General features: G+C 44.1%; 2 protein-coding genes across 13 annotated transcripts in view; one reads left to right on the top strand and one right to left on the bottom strand.

Annotated features, from left to right (window-relative positions):
- Window positions 1-16,051, top strand: part of LOC110983894 (hemicentin-2-like) — a 41,604-nt gene extending 25,553 nt beyond the window's left edge. For 2 of the 6 annotated variants that reach the window (XM_022243534.2, XM_022243535.2), the window contains exons 14-23: window positions 395-646; window positions 1,571-1,864; window positions 2,236-2,328; window positions 4,074-4,286; window positions 5,290-5,360; window positions 6,508-6,724; window positions 8,854-9,046; window positions 11,506-11,751; window positions 12,199-12,299; window positions 12,760-16,051. In XM_022243534.2, coding sequence (XP_022099226.2) covers window positions 395-646; window positions 1,571-1,864; window positions 2,236-2,328; window positions 4,074-4,286; window positions 5,290-5,360; window positions 6,508-6,724; window positions 8,854-9,046; window positions 11,506-11,751; window positions 12,199-12,299; window positions 12,760-13,406 — 2,327 coding nt within the window. In that variant the 3' untranslated portion in view covers window positions 13,407-16,051. Of the gene's footprint in view, window positions 1-394; window positions 647-1,570; window positions 1,865-2,235; window positions 2,329-4,073; window positions 4,287-5,289; window positions 5,361-6,507; window positions 6,725-8,853; window positions 9,047-10,581; window positions 10,651-11,505; window positions 11,752-12,198; window positions 12,300-12,759 lie in introns of those variants that run through there. The other 4 variants (XM_022243537.2, XM_022243538.2, XR_002598792.2 and 1 more) reach the window with 4 other exon arrangements.
- Window positions 16,014-19,145, bottom strand: part of dixdc1 (DIX domain containing 1) — a 64,720-nt gene continuing 61,588 nt past the window's right edge. For all 7 annotated transcript variants that reach the window (XM_022243540.2, XM_022243541.2, XM_022243539.2 and 4 more), the window contains one exon: window positions 16,014-18,950. In XM_022243540.2, the coding sequence (XP_022099232.2) occupies window positions 18,876-18,950 (75 nt within the window). In that variant the 3' untranslated portion in view covers window positions 16,014-18,875. The remainder of the gene's footprint in view (window positions 18,951-19,145) is intronic.

A 19,145-nucleotide genomic window follows, 5' to 3' on the forward strand; every position in this document is an offset into this window, starting at 1 on the left:
GGGACTTGTGATGGACACAACTTTGGGAAATCAGTTTGGCGTAGTGGTACTTTCTTCGCCTTCCAACTCTGCAGTCCAGGTTCGAATCCTGGCCCGGTCCACATGTGGATTAAGTTTTCAGTCCCTACCTGACTCTGTTGGTTTTACCCAGAATATTCCTCTGGGGTTTTCCTCCCACCTCTACAACTGTAACTGCTTCTCATTGTCTCCTCTCTACGGGTTTCTTTAGGCTTGTGAGCTTCGGTGCCAAGGGGACTTTTGAGGAATCCTTGGTGTGATTTACCAGAAATAAATAATAATAATTATAATAACTACCATTGCTTGCCACTTTACCGTACATCACTTCAAACAGAGCCAAGAAAATTGATTTTTGTCGCCATTATTCACCGTGTAGGAACTCCCGTCCTAACACGGCTTCTGGCGACGAGAGCTGAAAGGTCGGTGACGTTGCAGTGCCTGACAAGAGGCTCGCCGACACCCACTCATTCATGGTCAAGGAACGGGCTGGACATCAGTGCTGGTCTGGCCGGTCATTTCATCAGCAGTGACGGCAGCTTGATCATCCAGAATCTAGATCTGGCCCAGTCAGGGATGTACGAATGCATCGTGGGTAATACATTTGGAGAGGTGTCTGCAACATTTAAAGGTACCGTTTCAACTTCGATAACGTTGATAAAGTTAAAAATTATGGTGAAATTTGAAAGTTGTTCAAGTTTTATTAACCTTGCGACCATGGGGAGTTTTGAACCCTACAGGTAGCAGTCTTTGCAGTCTGCAGTCTTTGTCATAAGCTAGACTGCAGTCTTTGTCATAAGCTAGACTGCAGTCTTTGTCATAAGCTAGACTGCAGTCTTTGTCATAAGCTAGACTACAATCTTTGTCATAAGCTAGACTGCAGTCTTTGTCATAAGCTAGACTGCAGTCTTTGTCATAAGCTAGACTACAGTCTTTGTCATAAGCTAGACTGCAGTCTTTGTCATAAGCTAGACTGCAGTCTTTGTCATAAGCTAGACTACAGTCTTTGTCATAAGCTAGACTGCAGTCTTTGTCATAAGCTAGACTGCAGTCTTTGTCATAAGCTAGACTGCAGTCTTTGTCATAAGCTAGAATACAGTCTTTGTCATAAGCTAGACTGCAGTCTTTGTCATAAGCTAGACTGCAGTCTTTGTCATAAGCTAGACTGCAGTCTTTGTCATAAGCTAGTTTACAATCTTTGTCATAAGCTAGACTGCAGTCTTTGTCATAAGCTAGACTGCAGTCTTTGTCATAAGCTAGACTGCAGTCTTTGTCATAAGCTAGACTACAGTCTTTGTCATAAGCTAGACTGCAGTCTTTGTCATAAGCTAGACTACAGTCTTTGTCATAAGCTAGACTACAATCTTTGTCATAAGCTAGACTACAGTCTTTGTCATAAGCTAGACTGGAGTCTTTGTTACACTGCTATCTATGTTATAAGCTCTCATGATTTAAACATCATTAGATAAAATTCTGCCTTTAGAAATCTCCGTCATGAGCAATGAAGGAAATATGTTTCAGGAATGAGTACTGTATGGTATCTCTCAATTTGCAGTTCCAGAAAAGCCTGGTACCCCGCAGGTCACGGCCACCACATCTACTTCCATAGATCTGGCCTGGTCCTCCCCGGCCCCTAGCAGCAATCTCACCGTCACCAGTTACCAGCTCCAGTACATACGTTTCGGGGAGGCCAGCTATCAGGACGTTGCCCTGGAGATAGTGGGTCCCTTTGCCTCGGTGACAGAGTTGGCACCATACACAGGGTACGCCTTCCGTGTGCGTGCCGTGAACGAGCTGGGTGGGGGAGCATTCAGTCTGGTAACACCGTTTACGCTGACAGCCGAAGCAGGTAGGTTGCTGAACCCTTTTCCTTACCAACTTTAATTCACAAGACACTTATATCTCTGTTGAGTACCACTGACAACTTCAGCCGTCAAGGAAACGACGTCCAGAGCACCAAACATCAAATGCTCTCAATAGTTATAAACTTGCTGGCACGTGAGAATAATCTACCACCTCCATAAAGCAGCTGAAAGAATATTTCCCAACCTGTTGAATGGGGTCAGAAACTCACTGTGTTATCTGTGTAGAAACTTTGACAAAATTGCAGATGCCGTGATGTGCCATACCTCACAGCAGCAAGACAGCTCCGACTTCCCAAGCACGAGACGAGAATCTGTTGCCTTTCTTCTCAGTGCTTTTGTTTTGTCTTAACCACAGCTCCCAGTGAACCGCAGAACCTGCTGGTGACCTCTTCAGGTGACCTTCTCATTGTGACGTGGTCAGAGCCGGAGGTGCTCAACGGCAACCCCGGTATGCAAACATGAAGCATGAAGAGAATCCTAACCCTCCCGAACCCTGATCCTAACCCACGCATCCTTCTTCCATCTCTGCTTCTTACTATAGTAATAGCGATTCAATTTGATTTATTTTTTTGATTTAAAGACACTCAGAAAAGTTTGAATAAATACGGGCATTTCACAATAGTGCGCCTCCAAGAGTTTTGCAACATGTTGGCCAATCACAACACGCAAAATCTGTCGACCCTTTCCAAACACGCATTGGGTCGACAGATTTAGCGTGTCGCGATTGGCCAACGCGTTGCAAACTCTTGGTGGCGCACTATTGTGAATCGCCCCAATCCGCGATGCATTTTCAGCCAAGTCGCTACGCACTTTTCTTTATGAATCCCAGTTGCTGCAATACAACCAGAAACATGAAAATAAAAGTGTCTCTTTTTCGTGTGCGAGAATAGCAGTCAGCATTTTGACCTTCGATTTGTCATTTTCCTCTTACCAAAAACTTGTACAAAGTGGTCAAAAGTAACCAGCTGTGTGGTGTACAATGATTTTTTGCATCGTTACGAACGTGTACAGTACAAAACCTCGCGTGCATTAAGCACGCTGTACATTTAGCAGGGCACCTTTCCACACAAGGGACAATGCGCACACTAATAAACTGTAAAATACCCTTGTGTCTGGGTACCAAGCCTGTTGGTTATTGCACGCGCGGCGCAGCGGAGCTTTGACGGCCGGAAAGCGCAGCTCGAAGACCGTTTTGTGACTTCTACATGAGTGAATTTTACCTGGTACATGCGTGTGTACTTTTTGCATATATGACAGCAAGCAAAAGCATCGAGAGGTTGAAAAAATAGCCATTGCCCGAACTTGTATGAATGATGGTTCAGATCCCTACGCACGTTGGGGTGATGTATATTCATGCCATATTGTGGCAAGATTGGTTGAAGGAAGGAACTTACATGTACTTTCCCCGCGATGTTTACAGGCGAGAGGGTGCCGGGGTGCTTACTAAAACTCAGCTCAGACCAGCTCATCGATTAATAGTACCATTTTCCAGATAGTATCAAACATAAAAAGACAAACAAATAAATTCAAAGGAAAATCAGGTTTCTCCATAGCACAGTTTGTGCAGGAAAGAATTCTGACATGAATGGGCCTGCAGCTGCTAGTCAGTCTCAGCTGCTAGTCAGTCTCAGCTGCTAGTCAGTCTCAGCTGCTAGTCAGTCTCAGCTGCTAGTCAGTCTCAGCTGCTAGTCAGTCTCAACTTTCACATTGACGACTAGCGTGATGCAGCCACCTGGGATACGTTCATGTTGTAATTGTGTGCTGTAAATGTGCACCTCAATTACAGGGGTATAAATGCGTTACAAGTGTATCCCACTGCCATAGCAGATTTTCTACGCAAATGTTTTGCTGAAAATTATTCCCTGATGTATGAAATAATAAAATGAATAAGAAAAACAGTACATACTTCAAATTCACAAAGGTTGAGAGGCAAACCTGAATCCATGTCTATCCCATAGCATCATCAACCACAAGCCCGTCTTCCCACCCCTAATCCCTACCAACTCCCATTATATACTCCTTTTCCTACCTGTAAGCCCCTACCCCTCAATTCCAACTTGATCCTAAATCCTCACCCCCATCTCAGCCCCCACTCTAACCCCTTCCCAGTCCAAACCACAGTAACTCCCGAACCCACCCATTAGCCACGGTGCAGTTCAAAATACCCAAAATACCTCTTTTTCCCAATTTCAGAAAACATTGTGTATCAGATCGCCTACCGACTACGAGATGGGGAACCAGACCGTGAGACGGTTCTTACACATGAACACAGTAACCTCCCATACAGTGTCATTTTGGTGAACGTAATTCGTAATACCGAGTATCGTGTACGCATCCGGGCGGGCAACACGCTACTTGGAGAGTGGAGTGACTATGTGATAGCTAACGCACAGACATTGGTTGAAGGTAGGGATCAGTGTGTACGTAGATTTTCAAAATATTGTTGGTATTATTAAAAGTGACGTCAACCTCTGGGCCTGCACATACAGTGACCCAGACTATGTCACACACCAGCAGGTCCTGCATCCAGGATTTCAGCTTGTTAAAAAACACCATAACAAAAAGAAGATGTAAGTGAAAGCTTAACAGCTGAGTGGTCGAGTGGTTAAGTCGTCTGCAGTAGTAAGCAGGAGGTTGTGGGTTCAAGTCCTGCCCGAGTAAGCTTGTGAATTTTTTTTTCACAAGTTCTCGGACAAACACTTGAGTATACAGTCTTAGTGAATGTACATCAGGTTAGGGCAAAACCTGTAATTAATATTTACATCTCCCCGACACAAAGTACATCTTGAAAATAGCTTAAGAGCTGTTCTTTTCTTTCTGTTCTACAGTTGTTTGTTTGCTGGACGTATACCATTTGGGTTTCACAAGTTCAATCAGACGTTCCTTCAAAAGTGTAGTTCCATACCATAGAAGTTATGCATGAACAGGTCCTCTGAGGGCAAGAGTTCTATATCACCGGGATAGGCTCTAGTAAACCTTTTGTACATTCGCTGTTACTATATTTTTAAAATAACCAAAACAGCTTCTGAGACACCATTGAGATGCCAGCAATGCATAATCTCTTTTTGTAAACTAGTTGGACTGTGACGGAGGATTTAATGTATTTGTTGCAGTCCATTATCTGCCTTAAGCAGAAGCACCCCCTCATTGGTTAACAAGTGCCATGTTGGTGGGAAGTGTCCGTTCTGTTAGTAGCGGCGCGCATCGTTCGTGAACCAGCGAAGTGGAGTTCTTACAAAAGAAGCCACCGTTAGGAATAGTGCGCCCTCTCTGTGTCCCGCTTGGGGCGCATTTAGTAAATGACTCGGCTTAAGATTGGGTGACTTGTGATGGACTTGCAGGGGACTAGTGATCGACAAGACTACAGTGTTGGCCCTGACCAAATTTTTTATTTTTTCTCGTTTTCCAGCACCTGTGAAGTCAGTCACCGGTTTGAAAGCTGTAGCCCTGGGATCCTCTGCCGTCCGACTTGAGTGGGAGGTAGGATGATGACACCGTAAAACCTCGCTGCTGGTCTACCGCAGCTATTCTTGTGAAAAACAGCGAAGGTTTTATTTTAGACCATGTAATCTGCCTGACTGCCTGCAGTGCAAGATTGCCTAGCCCTGGTTTAGCAGTTGATAGCAGAAAAGATGTGCATGCTCAAAGCGAAAAGAGCCAGGCTTGTTTTGACAGTCACATAGCCAGGGAGGGGGTGGGGAGGATATCAGATCACGGCTGTCCTATCCGGCTTGAGCAGAAGCACCCCCTCATTGGTTGAAAAGAGCCATGTTGGTGGGGAGCGTTCATTTGTTGGTAGTGACGCAACTTTAACGTGCATTTTATTGTTGTTTGTGAACCAGTAAAGTGCAGTTCCCACCAGAGGAGCCTGCGTTGGTTGAAAAATCGCATCCTCTCTTGGTGCAGCCCCGGGCTCATAACTGATCTTTTTGGAAGCTTCAATTCAGTTCAGTGGTCATTTGTAGTTTTACAGTATCATATGTGTTGGGCTGCTTGCATTGGGCAACTCAGTGGGAGGAAGTGATCATTTTGGGGCATGACCCATCTCATATTAAGTGGGTGTTTTGCAAGGCTGGTACGTCTGATTTTCATAAAAAGGAAGGGAAAGGTCATCAAAAGGATTGGAAGGTGTTACTAGAAAATTCCTCGAGGCGACACAAAAAAGGGCCAAGGAGAAATGTTGGGGGGCTGCTGATTCTCGACTCTTTCAGTGGTAAGCACTGTATCTTGGCGTAGATGGGCTGATGGTTACTTGCGCTTAGAGATTTCTATGCCAGTCATTTGAACAACTAGTTCCTCTGGCATGAAGCTTATTTTGGCTGCACTTATACTGTTAGTTACAGTCTCCATGGAAATGGAGGCACTTTGATCACAAAACTGGCTATTAGTTTAGCAATGCTAACAGTATTGGGCCCAGATGTCAACAGCCTATTCAAGCATAATTTCTTCCTGCATATTTGACATTGAAGTTAATTGTGTTCCTTGGCTGTTGTTGGCTTCTTTTCCTTTCTGTCCATCTTTCATAGCCCTCTCATTGAGTGATCTTCATTCCTTACAACGGGCAATTTGCCAAAGACAGAAGCCAAAGTAAACTATTGTTCTCGATGATGCCCTTTGATTGTTACAGTCCGTTGACGATGCATCGTTCAGCCACTACAGCATTGCTTTCCGTCAGTTGGACAGCAACATGTCATACGAGACCGTCCAGGTCACCGATATCACCGCCAACAACTTCACCATCACGGGACTGAGAGAGAACACAGACTACGCGGTCAAGATGTCCTACAGCAACGCCGGGGGCCAGGGACCCTACTCAGCGGAGGTCCAGGTGAAGACAGAGCTTGGTAAGTACACTAACCTTTGCTCGTTCGGTGTGATTTGCCAGTCAGTCGGGAATTCTTTCATTAGTTTATTACTTTTGGGTAATGTAAACTGAGGATTCCTTGAAAGTAACCCAGGCACTGTAGCTTGCAATCCTAAAGAAACCTGTAGAGAGGAGACAAAGAGAAGCAGTTACCAGAGATGGGAGGAAAACTATGGAGAGTTATTCCAGGGCAAACCTGTGGATTGAAATCTGGACTGAACATTCAATCCACTTTCCAACAAGGCGGGATGAGAATCCGGGCCACAGAGCTGGAACATGAACAAAGGACTACTGTACCAACCTGATACCCTTGTAAACACCTGTTCCTCTCATGCTATCTGCATTGGAGAATACAACGCCATATCACCAAAGACTCCTTACCTGAGCGAAGCTGTCATGCAGAATTGGCACAGTGACTTGCACCTGTAGATGCCAGGAATGTTCATGTCAGCTGGGGTTGGATTGTGGCGTCTGCAGGCTAGCCAGCATTTCAAGGCCTTTGTGAAGGTCCTGCAGGGCCCAGAAAGTCCCAGGTCTTTCACCTGCTTTTTGTCCTGTATAATGTTCGTTATTGGCAACGGACACCTGTGAATAGAAGGCCGAAGACAAACTGTATTTCATGCAAACAAACTCTCTGTAGTCATGGGCAAGTTCTGTCAAGGACGGCTAGTGGTTGGGTGGTGACTTACCTACTGGTATTGCAGGTCGGTAAAGTTGAAGTGCAAACGACCCCAGTCAACCGTTTGTCAGGTCATTAGGCCGAAGGGGAGAAAAAGTGGCCGCAGGAAGGGCAAAATAGTAAAAATAAAAGTGAAAATGGCCGTTTACTAGTGACATACTGTTTTGGGGCATTCTTCTTATAACTGGTCCTCTCTGCATTGTGCTATTAAAAACGGTTTATGGCAACCAACGATGCGACCAACCTCGACAGGCTGGTCGCCAATCATTGACTAGACTAGTACAACCATCATCGACTAGCGAGCGTTCAATCAGAGTTAGTCAAACTGTGGTTAACTTTGGTCCTTGATCAAACCACGGACCATACCCAGGGATGTGCAACTTAAGCTCAGAGCTGGTTCAATGCGTGTTACGGCTAGCACAATATCAAAGCAGACATTAAATTGGATTATGTAACACTTTCTCTAATAATAAAACAAATATTCATGTCTACCACTTTGTTTTCTTGTAATATTTTAAGTCAGGGTACACCCTTTCTAAAAATATGCTGCTCAAGATATATCATCCTATACATTCTGAGAAAAGTGTACCACAAAATTGGGGAATTTTGCCTCATTAAAACTTCGTTTCTGCTTGAAATCAATAAATGAAGAAGATTTATTCGTCGAAATGAATAAATTGAAGCGGCGTGTCGTCTCGGCATAACCACGGCTGCACTGTACATGCTGCATGCTGCAACGTGTGTCGTGGTCCCAGGTTTTCTCGAGAAAAGTCGAGAGCGCCTGTGGGGTAATTGCAATCTGTAACACGCATGGAACCAAGGTCGCACATGTGTTTGCACTGGGGCCGCTCACGGTTGCACATCCTTGGGTAAATGGTCCGTGATCAAACTTGCCCCATGTTCCTCATGATGCACTTGTAGATTTTCTAATAAACCTGTTCCCCAAATAGTGTGCTGTGCTATATTGATCTTGGTATACTGCCTCTTGGATCAGTAATTTCATTTGTTTTCTTTTGTAACCTGTTGCAGTGAAACAAGCCACAAGAGTACGATTTTTCTCATTAAAAACGAAGATTTTCCCTTCTTTGTCATGGATCTTGCATTCCAATTGTCGAATTCAAGCATTAATAATCAAATGTTTGATAAGCTAATTGAATAGTCGGATGTTTAGCACAGCCCTAGTTCCAGTGCCTCTGTCTTTATGGAGCACTGCATGTTGTTAGTGGAAAATATTCTTGAATAGGGACACACTAGTCCGGAGTTAATATTGTGTGAGCATGTAAATTGTAGACCGTTGTAATGTATTGTTCCCGTTCAGGAACATTGGTTGTTCCATGAGGGAGCAGCAGTGTTCTCGTTGGAAGTTCTTTGGCATTCTGGCTTTTCTGAGATGGTCCCTAAAAGTCGCCTTGCTTTGCTTCTTTCCGCAGAGCCTCTGAGTCCCGGCGGGTACAGTCGAGGCGGTCTGTCCAGCGGCGTGGTAGCGGCCATCGTTTGTGGTGCGGTGGCCATCGTCTTGTTCATTCTCATCCTGGTGGCCATCGTCTGGCAGCGCAAGCGTGACCCTGCGGGCTGGATTGGCAGGAAACGCCTCAACCCAGATGCATTGTGGATCCACAAGAGGTAAGTCCAGCCACGTTTGCCAGCCGGCCGCCGGTGTCGAAGTCAATCGTTTCCCCACAGTATTTTACTTCAGAAGTGCCCCACGAGCTAATCACGTGAACGGTAACGGAGACATTACTTAGCTACTATTAATGCACTCGCTGGTTGCAGCAAATCCAATGCTTTTTGAGACGAAAATATTTTCCTTGCACAAACTGAAACACTGGCAGTTACATGTATGTTAAGCTACAAGCTTGATTGGTTGAGGGCAATGTAATGCTATAAATAGATTCAGGTTGGGGAGGGGGTACGCTTCCTCCACACGGGTGATGCAAATGGTGTGGTTCCACCTCAGCGTTTGCCCCCAGATGGTGTGCAGTGTGCAGCCAGTACTGCTTAATACAGTCGTTTTCACTGGAACACCGGATGGTTTACTCTGACTCTGTAATGCACCGGAGCCAATCTGGGAAAGACACCATTAGTATACGTGTGCACCGGTTTGCATGCACGTGGCCATAGAGGCTTTGCAGGGCAGCCATCTTGTAGGGTAGTTGTTTTGTGCCAGGGAAACCTCCATTGTGCATACTCTTTGGAGCAAAAGCACTGGCCTGCAAGATGGCTGCCATGCAAACCCTCTGTTAGTAGGCACAGCAAATTTCATCTCAGTGATACAAGCCATCAGTGTCTTTAATGAGCCAAGGAGTGCACCCAGCTGAGTCGGAATGCACCACAGCAGTGCAGTCTACGTCTTCTTTCGTCCCTCTCTGTTCTTTCTCCTGTGCTAACAAAATATGTTTCTGTGAATATTGCCATGATTACACGACTGCACATTCCAGGCTGGATAAAAGTAGCCTCGACTTTTGTTACCTTTAACCACTTCGTACCGGGGCATTTTTCAATGTTGATGATGCTGGGCCGGCATGACTATCATTTTTTCCGTTTTCAAAATCCTTCAAAAATTCATCATTTCATTTGACGGTCGTTTATAGCTGCACCAAGTAACCTTCAGGCACTACTCTAAGTTGACAGGTGACCTTAATTGACGCCCGAGTATTTCAGCCAGGCCTGCAGCCTTGTAGACAGAGCCCAGATTGTGCGGTGTTATACAACTGTCTTTTGTTCACGAACCTGGCTCAATGCACCCCTGCCCTCTTTTCAATAAGGGCCAGATTAGCATGCAGCGGTGCTGTGTGGCTCATCACTGCGGTGGTGAAGCGCTTTTGTCCCCGGTGGTAATCCGCTGGCTCTCAATGCCCCAAACCCCTTTTATGCGGTTTCAAAACAAGGCTGGATTATCACCACTTTTGAGAGTGAAAAATGTCAGTAATGCCCAGCAGCCTGGTCTTTTGTTCGGAGTATGGTCTTTTGTTTCAGGGCCCGGTTTCCTTTGTCCAAGTTCGGAGACCCCGGCCACCCACATAAATCACACATCTCCGATTCCGGAGTCCCCGGCAGGAAGTGGTTAAAGAACAGAGTTTTTTGTGAATTTTTCTCTACAGTGTATATTATTTGTGTGTTTGTCCTTCCTCGGATTAACTCTCTTCTTGTTTGTCTAGGTGATGGTTGTCTGACTTTGCTTTGGGGACAAATTGCAGCTACATGTACCTGTTTCCACCTTTTCACTGGTTTGTCTTTGTTTTCTTCTCCTTAATTTTCCCCGTCTCGTTAACCGTTGCCTTTAAATAACTGTGCATAACCTGTTCACTTTGACCCGCGGCCTCTGGAAATTGAAAACCTGGCCATCTTTAACTACATTTATAATTTCTTCATTAAATGCAAATCATTGCTTCTGTCAAATTTATTGTGGCTCATAATTTCTCCTGTACATGTCCTGCTTTTCTGTGTCTTTGAAACTGCTTGTTATTGCCTTGCATACCTTTGGCTAATTCTTATAATGGCTTGCCAACATGATTGAAACGTGGCTGAAATGAACGTTGCCATGGCACCTTTCGGCTTCCCTCCGTGCTGATTTGAATTCCATATGTTCTACTTATAAAACCCAATTCACGCATTATCCGTGCAATGCTTTGAATGTGACTTTACTTCATGGACGACCTTTCCACATTATCACTTGTATTCTGATAATTCCGCTTTGACTTTGCGACAAATATCAACATTTGTCGTCGCCTCACAACATTGAAATGACATGAACATTTTTGCAACCACCATCCATCGTTCACCTTGTAACCACATAAAATACATAATATGTGAACTCCTTTGACCACTGCATTCGAATGACCTTTGCTGACCTTCCATTTGACCTCATCATGACCTCAACTTGTCCTAAACCCCAATATTATTATGCATAATCAATTTGCATTCACTCCTGCCCTGCAACAACCCTTGTGTAACTTTATGAAAACCTAACCGGTGTAATTATACATGCATGACCTGTGCAACATGCCCCCAAAATGCATGACCTCACGACCTCCCGGACACAACCTTGGCGCGACCTCCCCCCCCATGAATTCAACTCACAGATACTCATACGGGGACGATCATTCTCTCGATTCCTACCCGGATGACAGCAGCGGCAACTCGGGCCAGAAGGGCACCTACGATGTGGCCATCGTGAACGAGAACTACCTGGCAGATGACACGATGGCATCCACGGACTCCGCCTACGACCTGGGAGGCGGGAAGAGCCAGCCTGCCGCGGAGGAAGGACAGAAGAAAAAGAAGAGGAGGAAGAGGCCCAGAGGCTGGTCCGACGTCATCTATAAGAGGTGAGTGGTGCACTGGTTGCAGACCTGAAGTCCCTTGTGGTGTAGTTGAGTGCAGTCCATTATCACAAGTCATTCAGTTGAGTCAATTACAAGTCTGTGCAAGTCTGTGTAATCCATCACAAATCCATCATGAGTCAATCAGTTGAGTCCATCACAAGTACAAGTCTGTGCATCCATATCACAAGTCCATCATAAGTCAATCAGTTGAGTCCATCACAAGTACAAGTCTGTGCAAGTCTGCAATCCATTTGCAAATTTGTGACTGTATAGCACACGTCCGCAGTTCATATTGGCAAGAATATTGATATTTATTGAATTTTCGCCTCAAGGAGAATTTTTTATTGGACTTTTTTCTAAGCTAGTGTTTGATGATTGCAAAATGCTGAAACAGAGCAGTATTGAGAGTATGCCTAGACTCGTTTCCCATGTTTTTGTTTTTTCTTTCAGTCCAAGGAATCCAGGCGTGGTGTTGGTCAAGAAAGCAGTGATCGGGGATTCCGACTTCAGCCCACCCCCAGTAGCACTGGCCAACCGAACTCTGGATGAAGGTGGTTTCTCCCTGGATGCCTGATATCCATTTCCTTTGTACATTATCTTTGCAAAAGCAATTAATTATTACACTTCAAAGAAAACACGGCATTATACTTTCCTCTGTTCCTAGAACAGTCTCCAAAGGACACACAGTTTACTTTCAGGGACTAATTTTTGAGGAAAGATTGATCATCGAGGACAGGAGTAATCACTGTCTGTCCTCTGTGGTGAAGCTGCCCAAGCCCTCTTTTTCATGCTTGTGTAACACGTATTACACATGACAAGTTTTTGTTTGAATTTGCGTAAATCCTCCGGAGTTTGTTCATGGCTTCTGCAAGCAAGGTGCCCTTTTAAGTGTTCAGTGGTTGGCCCTGCCTTTCTGTGCATCACTGCCAAGGAAGAGCTTGGGCATGGAACCATAGTCTGCCAGTTTTCATTGTTTATGACTCATTACAAACTTATCTTCTTTTGTTTCAGAAACACCAGGAGATAAATCTGATGCAGTGGCAAAAGATGAAGCTGCGACAAGCCCCCAAAATGGCAGGGAAGATGACCAGAAAGATGACAAAGATTCCCTGGATCTGACCCAGCAAGGTGGCAAGATTCCAACCATTTCGGCCGAATTTCCCATCTCCACGGACTTCCCGGTGCCCAGCAAAGAAGATGAGGACAAGGTGTTTCATGCTCATGACGCCGAGTTTCTGTCCTCAACGGATGACGACTTCCCCATGCATGACCCCGAGTTCCTGGCTGCCCACGCCTCGGCTGCAGCCGCTGCCCACTTTCCAGTCTTCCCCAACGCCGACGACAGCAGCCCCGCCAATCTGGCGGCCGAGCTGAACGTGGACAGCCGGCAGATGCGCAAGATGGCGCGCAAGACGGCACGTGAGCAGAAACGCCGGGAGAAGAAGGAGCAGAAAGAGCGGGAGAAGGAGGCGGGGTCAGGCCGCAGCCGGAGGCGGAAGCTGTCAGACCGCATCGCCGGGAAGATCAACCTGCGCAAGCGTGGCTCACTCAGCTTCGGTCAGGAGAGGGGCGGAGACGATGGGAACGGGGGAGGGGTGCTGGAGAGAGACTATCCCATGATGATGGAGAGGCAAAAGGAAAATGCAGTCATGTTTTGAGCAATGGACTGTGTTCCCAAATGTACCCTCCCTACACTTCATGGTTTCTATGCATTACACTTGCTCATTTGTGTCGTCTTTGATTGATTATTCCATCAAACAAAAGAGTAAACCTATTCACTTCATAAACTTCAACCTCACAGCACAGCTTCTTCATGTTACTTTTTTAGTGCAGAAACGGGTTACTCGCTGGCTCAGTTGCAATTGTCCAACCCTCACACAAGTTTATTTAGTCAATTTAAATAAAAAATATCTCCTTGCTTCAGATGTTAACCATGCCAAAATGGATCACAAATTTTAACAAGCTGAACGTGTTTATATTGGATGTTAGCGTGTGTCTTCTATGAAGAAGCTGAAATCATCTTGTCCAAGTGGATTGGAAAGTTGGAGAAAGGTAAAAGTAGGGCTACGGCATGCTGTGAGCAAAAACGGACATGAATGTACCCCCGGCCCATCAAATGTTAAGGTGCATTGTCCTTCGAAAGAATTTCCTTGAAAAGAGCAGATTATCTGAAGTCCTTTTCAGTTGACCAATTCATGGAATGCACGTACATGTTGTGTTAACTGTCGCTTTGGAATCGTCCACTGTGTGTGTTGCTGTTCGGCGTGCGCTGCTGCCAAAGTTTGCGTCCGTAGAGAGGCTGACAAATTTTAAGCAACTTTTCTGTGTGTTTGCAAATCAGTGTAAACTTAATTTGAGTTGTGAAAGAACCTTTGCTCCACTGTGAAGACAATGCTGTTTGTTTGCATGTTGTATATGGGTAATTCCAGAAATCAAGGGTCCATTTTTTTTTTCCTGTGACCCTGTCACATCTGACATTTGATTTTGTAATTTTCCTATTTCCAAGAGTGTTGGATTAGTGCAGAGTGCCTGCCACACAAAAATGTCACACTTTTGGACCCCTCATTTCTGGAATTTCTGGAGTGTATAACTTTCCCCCTTTCTCCAGTTTGAAGGCATTTTTACCTTCCAGCTTCAGTATTCAAGCATGTGTGTGCATCTGACATTGGCATGTCACAGGACAGGACAAGCTCCTTTGGACAATCTCTTTAGCAATGTGGAGTCTCTTAAGGGATGTCCAAATCAGATATCTTGTGGTTGTGACTTTGGTGGTTGCCATTGGCACACCATGGAAAACAGCCGTAGCCATGACTGAAAAGCTCTCATCAGCTATGGACTAAATAATGACTGACCTCATCTCTCCTGTGTCGTTTTGACCGTCAGGACAACACTGTTATTATGAGAACGTTTGTTGCGAGCATCAATATTTCCAACAACACAGTCAGTTTTGTCTCGGGGGATTCAGTGCAGCGTGACCGAAAGATGATTCTGTCATAGCATAAGGGCCGGTTCATACCAGGCGAAAACAAACACGAATGCGAATCCGTGGCGTCTGATGAAATATTTGCGTCGCGGATTCATAAAAGTTAACACATTTCAACTTGAGCAAAACGTCACTGCAAAGTTTTGGTGACGTTGAATTTGTTTCACTTTCGCATTTGCCTGAAGTACATGTATGAGCCAGCCTCAATGCTACTCTAAGTGTTCAAATTTTGCAGATATATTTGAGGTGATACAGTGGAGGTTTTAAGCGTCCAAACCTTCAACATCAGTATTTTGTTCATGCACTCTAGGGGGTAAGGGGGAAAGCCCGAGGAGGGTCACAAAATATTTTTGCAGTGAACAAAGTTTGAAAGGATGGAAGGGCAGTTACAAATTACAAGAGGGAAAAGTTGTGTGTCAAGTCTTTGTGTTTTCTAATCTTATAGTTGCACTACACCAAATACGCGCCCATAGGAAACAGTGCAAAAACATCGGACCGAAACAGCGCCGCCTGTTAACTCTCGGGAAGACGTTGAGCTCCGTCAAGATTCAAGATTATGGCCAGAAGGTCACCTTTCGTTTCAATTTTATGGGGGTTAGCCACGAAATATTTTTTAATTTGCCTTTCCCCAAAAGATACCCCCACAACAGCAGTAAAACTATGCGCTCAGCTCTAAATGTAGCCGCCCGCCTCTATGAAAATAGGCCCACAATTTGGGGCTTTTTGAGAAAGAAATACCCCAACTGGAAACTATCTATCCCGAACAGGAAACTATCCACCCTGAACTGGAAACTATCTACCCTGAACTGGAAACAGTTGTCACAGGCTTTAATCATCAGTAGAAAACGAAGACTTGGGACACTACTTTTTCCCTCCTGTTATTTGTAAAAAAGTGCCCTCGTGGGTTCAACTACATTTTTTTACATACATGTATAGATAAATCATTCCTATCACTACTTAAATTCAATGTTTATTGTTATTTATTGTGTGTGACTTTCAACAATATTATTCCTATATCCATTGTGTATCACTTTTTAGCAAACAAAATGTGTATTCTTATCATGTACATGTGAATTGAGTGCCTTTCCTTTGAAGTAGTTACAAGTTTTGTTTCCTTAATTAAAAAATGCAAAGGACTTTCAGCTTGCCCGTGTATTTTTGTATTTAGCATGGTATTTGCATATTGTACTATTATTTGTGGCGCAAAATAAGAGAAAAAAACATTAATCCTACAGTACACAACAGAATGAAATATATTGGGTCTTGCGGTCCAAAGACAGAATAAACTTTCCTTTGTGCTGGTGTATTGTGCACCATTTATTTGTTCTGCGTTTGAGTCGTTCACATTTGTACAAAAATGTGACAAAAGGAGTACTTTCTGGATTAAATAACACTACGAAATAAATACCTCACACACTGGCACACGTTATGTCCAACTGATGAATGGTTTGTACACAGCAAGTTTAATAATGACATTACTATTATAAATATGGTGGACGTGAGTTTGGTTGTGGGGGTAGGACGGGCGGATCCAGAATTGGGCGAAAGAGAGTAGGGATCACAAAATTTACTAGCAGGGGCGTAGCGACCAGAGGGGTGTGGCCCCCAATAATTAATTCCAGTCGGCAAATGGAGCTCCGGTCGGTAAATGAATCCAGAATTGGTGCATAAACATTAAATGTACATGTAGTGTACCACGGATTTCCATTTTCCGCACTTTGTGAATTTTACGAGACACACAGTTGGTGAACAAGTCTGCAACTTGATTCTGGCACACCTTCCTTCCGAAGAGAATGCCTTCACTACGCCCCTGTTCACTGGCTTCAAAAAAACTGAAGATCTGGTCTGATTTGTTCAGGTTTGTTTTAAGTCACATCTCCTGCCATTCAGGCGTCTGTCCTTCGGTGGTTTTTTAAAACAGTTTCGAAAGTAACATCTTTAAGAAATACCATAAATTAATGCCAAATGTTGCCTTGAGTGAGCAATTGGCTGTACGTGAACAATAGGACCCCTAGTACTTTGTATACGAAATCCATATTCCAACAATTTTTTCACATCAGTCACTTTTAGAAGTGTGAATATGTATTTCAGCAATACACTTTCTTGTGCATGTTTTCCCGTATTGTAACCATTTCAGTGATTCTGCCCATTTTGGGACGGCCTTCGGCATTTCTTTAATAATGATTCCATCTGCTTTCAGAAAGTAGTACCTTTGTTTTAAACAACGCTTTGGTTTCAAGGAAAGAGTACTGAAAACAATTTGTATTGGCTTTTGTGTTTGCTACTTGGTGCAAGTCCACATTTCATCGTAGGAAATTTGGACTGCATTTTAGGAGACTCTGGCTACCTTTTGTGAGAGTTCAATGCTTCCATGCAGCCCTCTACAGTGAATGGGAATAGTGTTCAAGTAACACTTTTTGGGGGACGAGGGTCATTCTTATTTGGTATGTCATTGCCAAATTTGCCATTATGACAACTGCGGCCTCTAAGCCCCGAGTCTAGATCGAGCTATTAAATGTTTTAGAACGATACATTACTTCTGGCAAACATTTTAAAACAGTTGGGAAAATATCAAAGACCGTATCTAATCATCACTGGCGAATACGTTTTGTCCATGCCTGCCTCTTATGGGAGTAGGGTTTAAGAAGACAGTAATTCGCACTGTCCGCCTGGAGCAGAAGCACCCCCTCATCGGTTAAAATATTTGAATACTTTTTGTCGTCAAGTACTCGCAAGTAAAGGTTTGAAACTCGTCCCTCATATTTAAAGATCGTGCACAACAAACCATGCGTAAACACGCAGACTACTTGCGTACAATGCATTTTTAAAGATACCATTAAAACTGTCAACATCTTCAGATAAATATAAAGATTAAAACAAGTTGCACTGTCGGTGTCATTTTGTTTTTCTCAACGGCAAACACAGAAATACTTTTGGAAACATTCAGAGAGAAAAAGTATTCACACTCAGCCTTCGGATGAAATATAAAGCCTTATATGTTTTTTCTTCAGAGTGATAAAGTTTCTTGTAAGATTCACAATATGTACAAGTCTCAGTATTAATACAGGAGCATTTGGTTTTTTGAGGATGGAATGTAAATAAACGGCTGTCATTTTGTCAAGAAAAGCAATCAAACAAACAGCCAAAGAAGAGTCACGCTGGTTTGTTTTCTTGAGCTACGGGAGGTCTTAAATCCCCCCCTCAGGCATTTTCTCTGAGATAGTTGCTGTGCTTTCTTTTGTGCCAAGCCTTCAGGAGTTTATCCAATAATGTCTTAAAAATCACTCGGACACTAATTTTATGAACACTTTGAAGATCGGAATCACCCTCCAAACTCTACGTGGGCTGATGCGTGTCAGGGCCTGAACTTTGCCCATAACAACAAAGCCCAATGTCTGATCGAATTTAAAATTTACAGCCAACTTTCCCCCCTCCCAAGCAAAATGTATTGGACTGGACAGACTGAAGAGTCTTGAAAGTTACGGCCTGTGGTTTGAACAACCATCTGTACCAAGGAAGGTTATATTGGCTAGCGGCTGCAGCCACTTTCCATAGAAGTGTGTGTAGCTCCTAGCCGCAGCCAGTTGATTCAAATGCAGCTTACACACATGTAACTTCTAGAATCAGGAGAGTTCTCTAAATGCTCCTGTATCATAGAGTCAGGGTGCCAGACCCTGAGAATGAGCCCCTAGAGAGGTCTGATTTTGTGACTCTGCACGCTGCGTATGGCAAGCATGTCTACTTGTACGACCGTCTTCAGCTGGCATTTAAACAGCAAGAACTTTCAGTTTTTATCTCTTTTGGAAGTTTGTGCATTTTACCACATTTCAAAGAAGTGACGTTCTTTGCATTTTCAGAGCAAGCACACTGTAGCAACCTTTGGGTGGATTTCTGCACTTCCACAGCAGAATCCTGCAAATTTGGGCCACATTTAATATTCAGAACCTGCTCTTTCTGAGCAAAAGGCACATTTTTCAAGCCTCTTCTCCTCAACGCACGGCATGTCAGCTTCAACACACCAACAGGTGTCTCCAACATTTTCAACGACACAAAAACTGCTAAAATACAAACACACACGCGGGATATTGAGAATTAGCACTTGACAGAGAAGCTGTTCTTTCCTGCGTGCATCCTCCCAGTGGATCTAGCCATTATCTTGCTCCACCCAACCTACGATCTTCCCTTCCCAGCCGGGGAGAATGGCGTCGTCGTCCACAACCTGAAATGCAGAATGAAATTCCACGAATGAAACTAAAATTTCCTGAAGTGGACAATGTTCATCAGGCTTGTAGAAAATAAAATCATTTCATGAAGCAGCATAAAAGTCAAAGTACTGATCCACATTTTGCAGACAGTTTTAGCCTCTTCTAGAAAAAATGTTTTGTAGGTGAAATATCAAAGTGAATATATCAGA

The sequence above is a fragment of the Acanthaster planci genome, linkage group LG10, assembly GCF_054643075.1.
Source record: "Acanthaster planci isolate LZ-2023a linkage group LG10, COTS_SCS, whole genome shotgun sequence".
Lineage (NCBI taxonomy): Eukaryota > Metazoa > Echinodermata > Asteroidea > Valvatida > Acanthasteridae > Acanthaster > Acanthaster planci.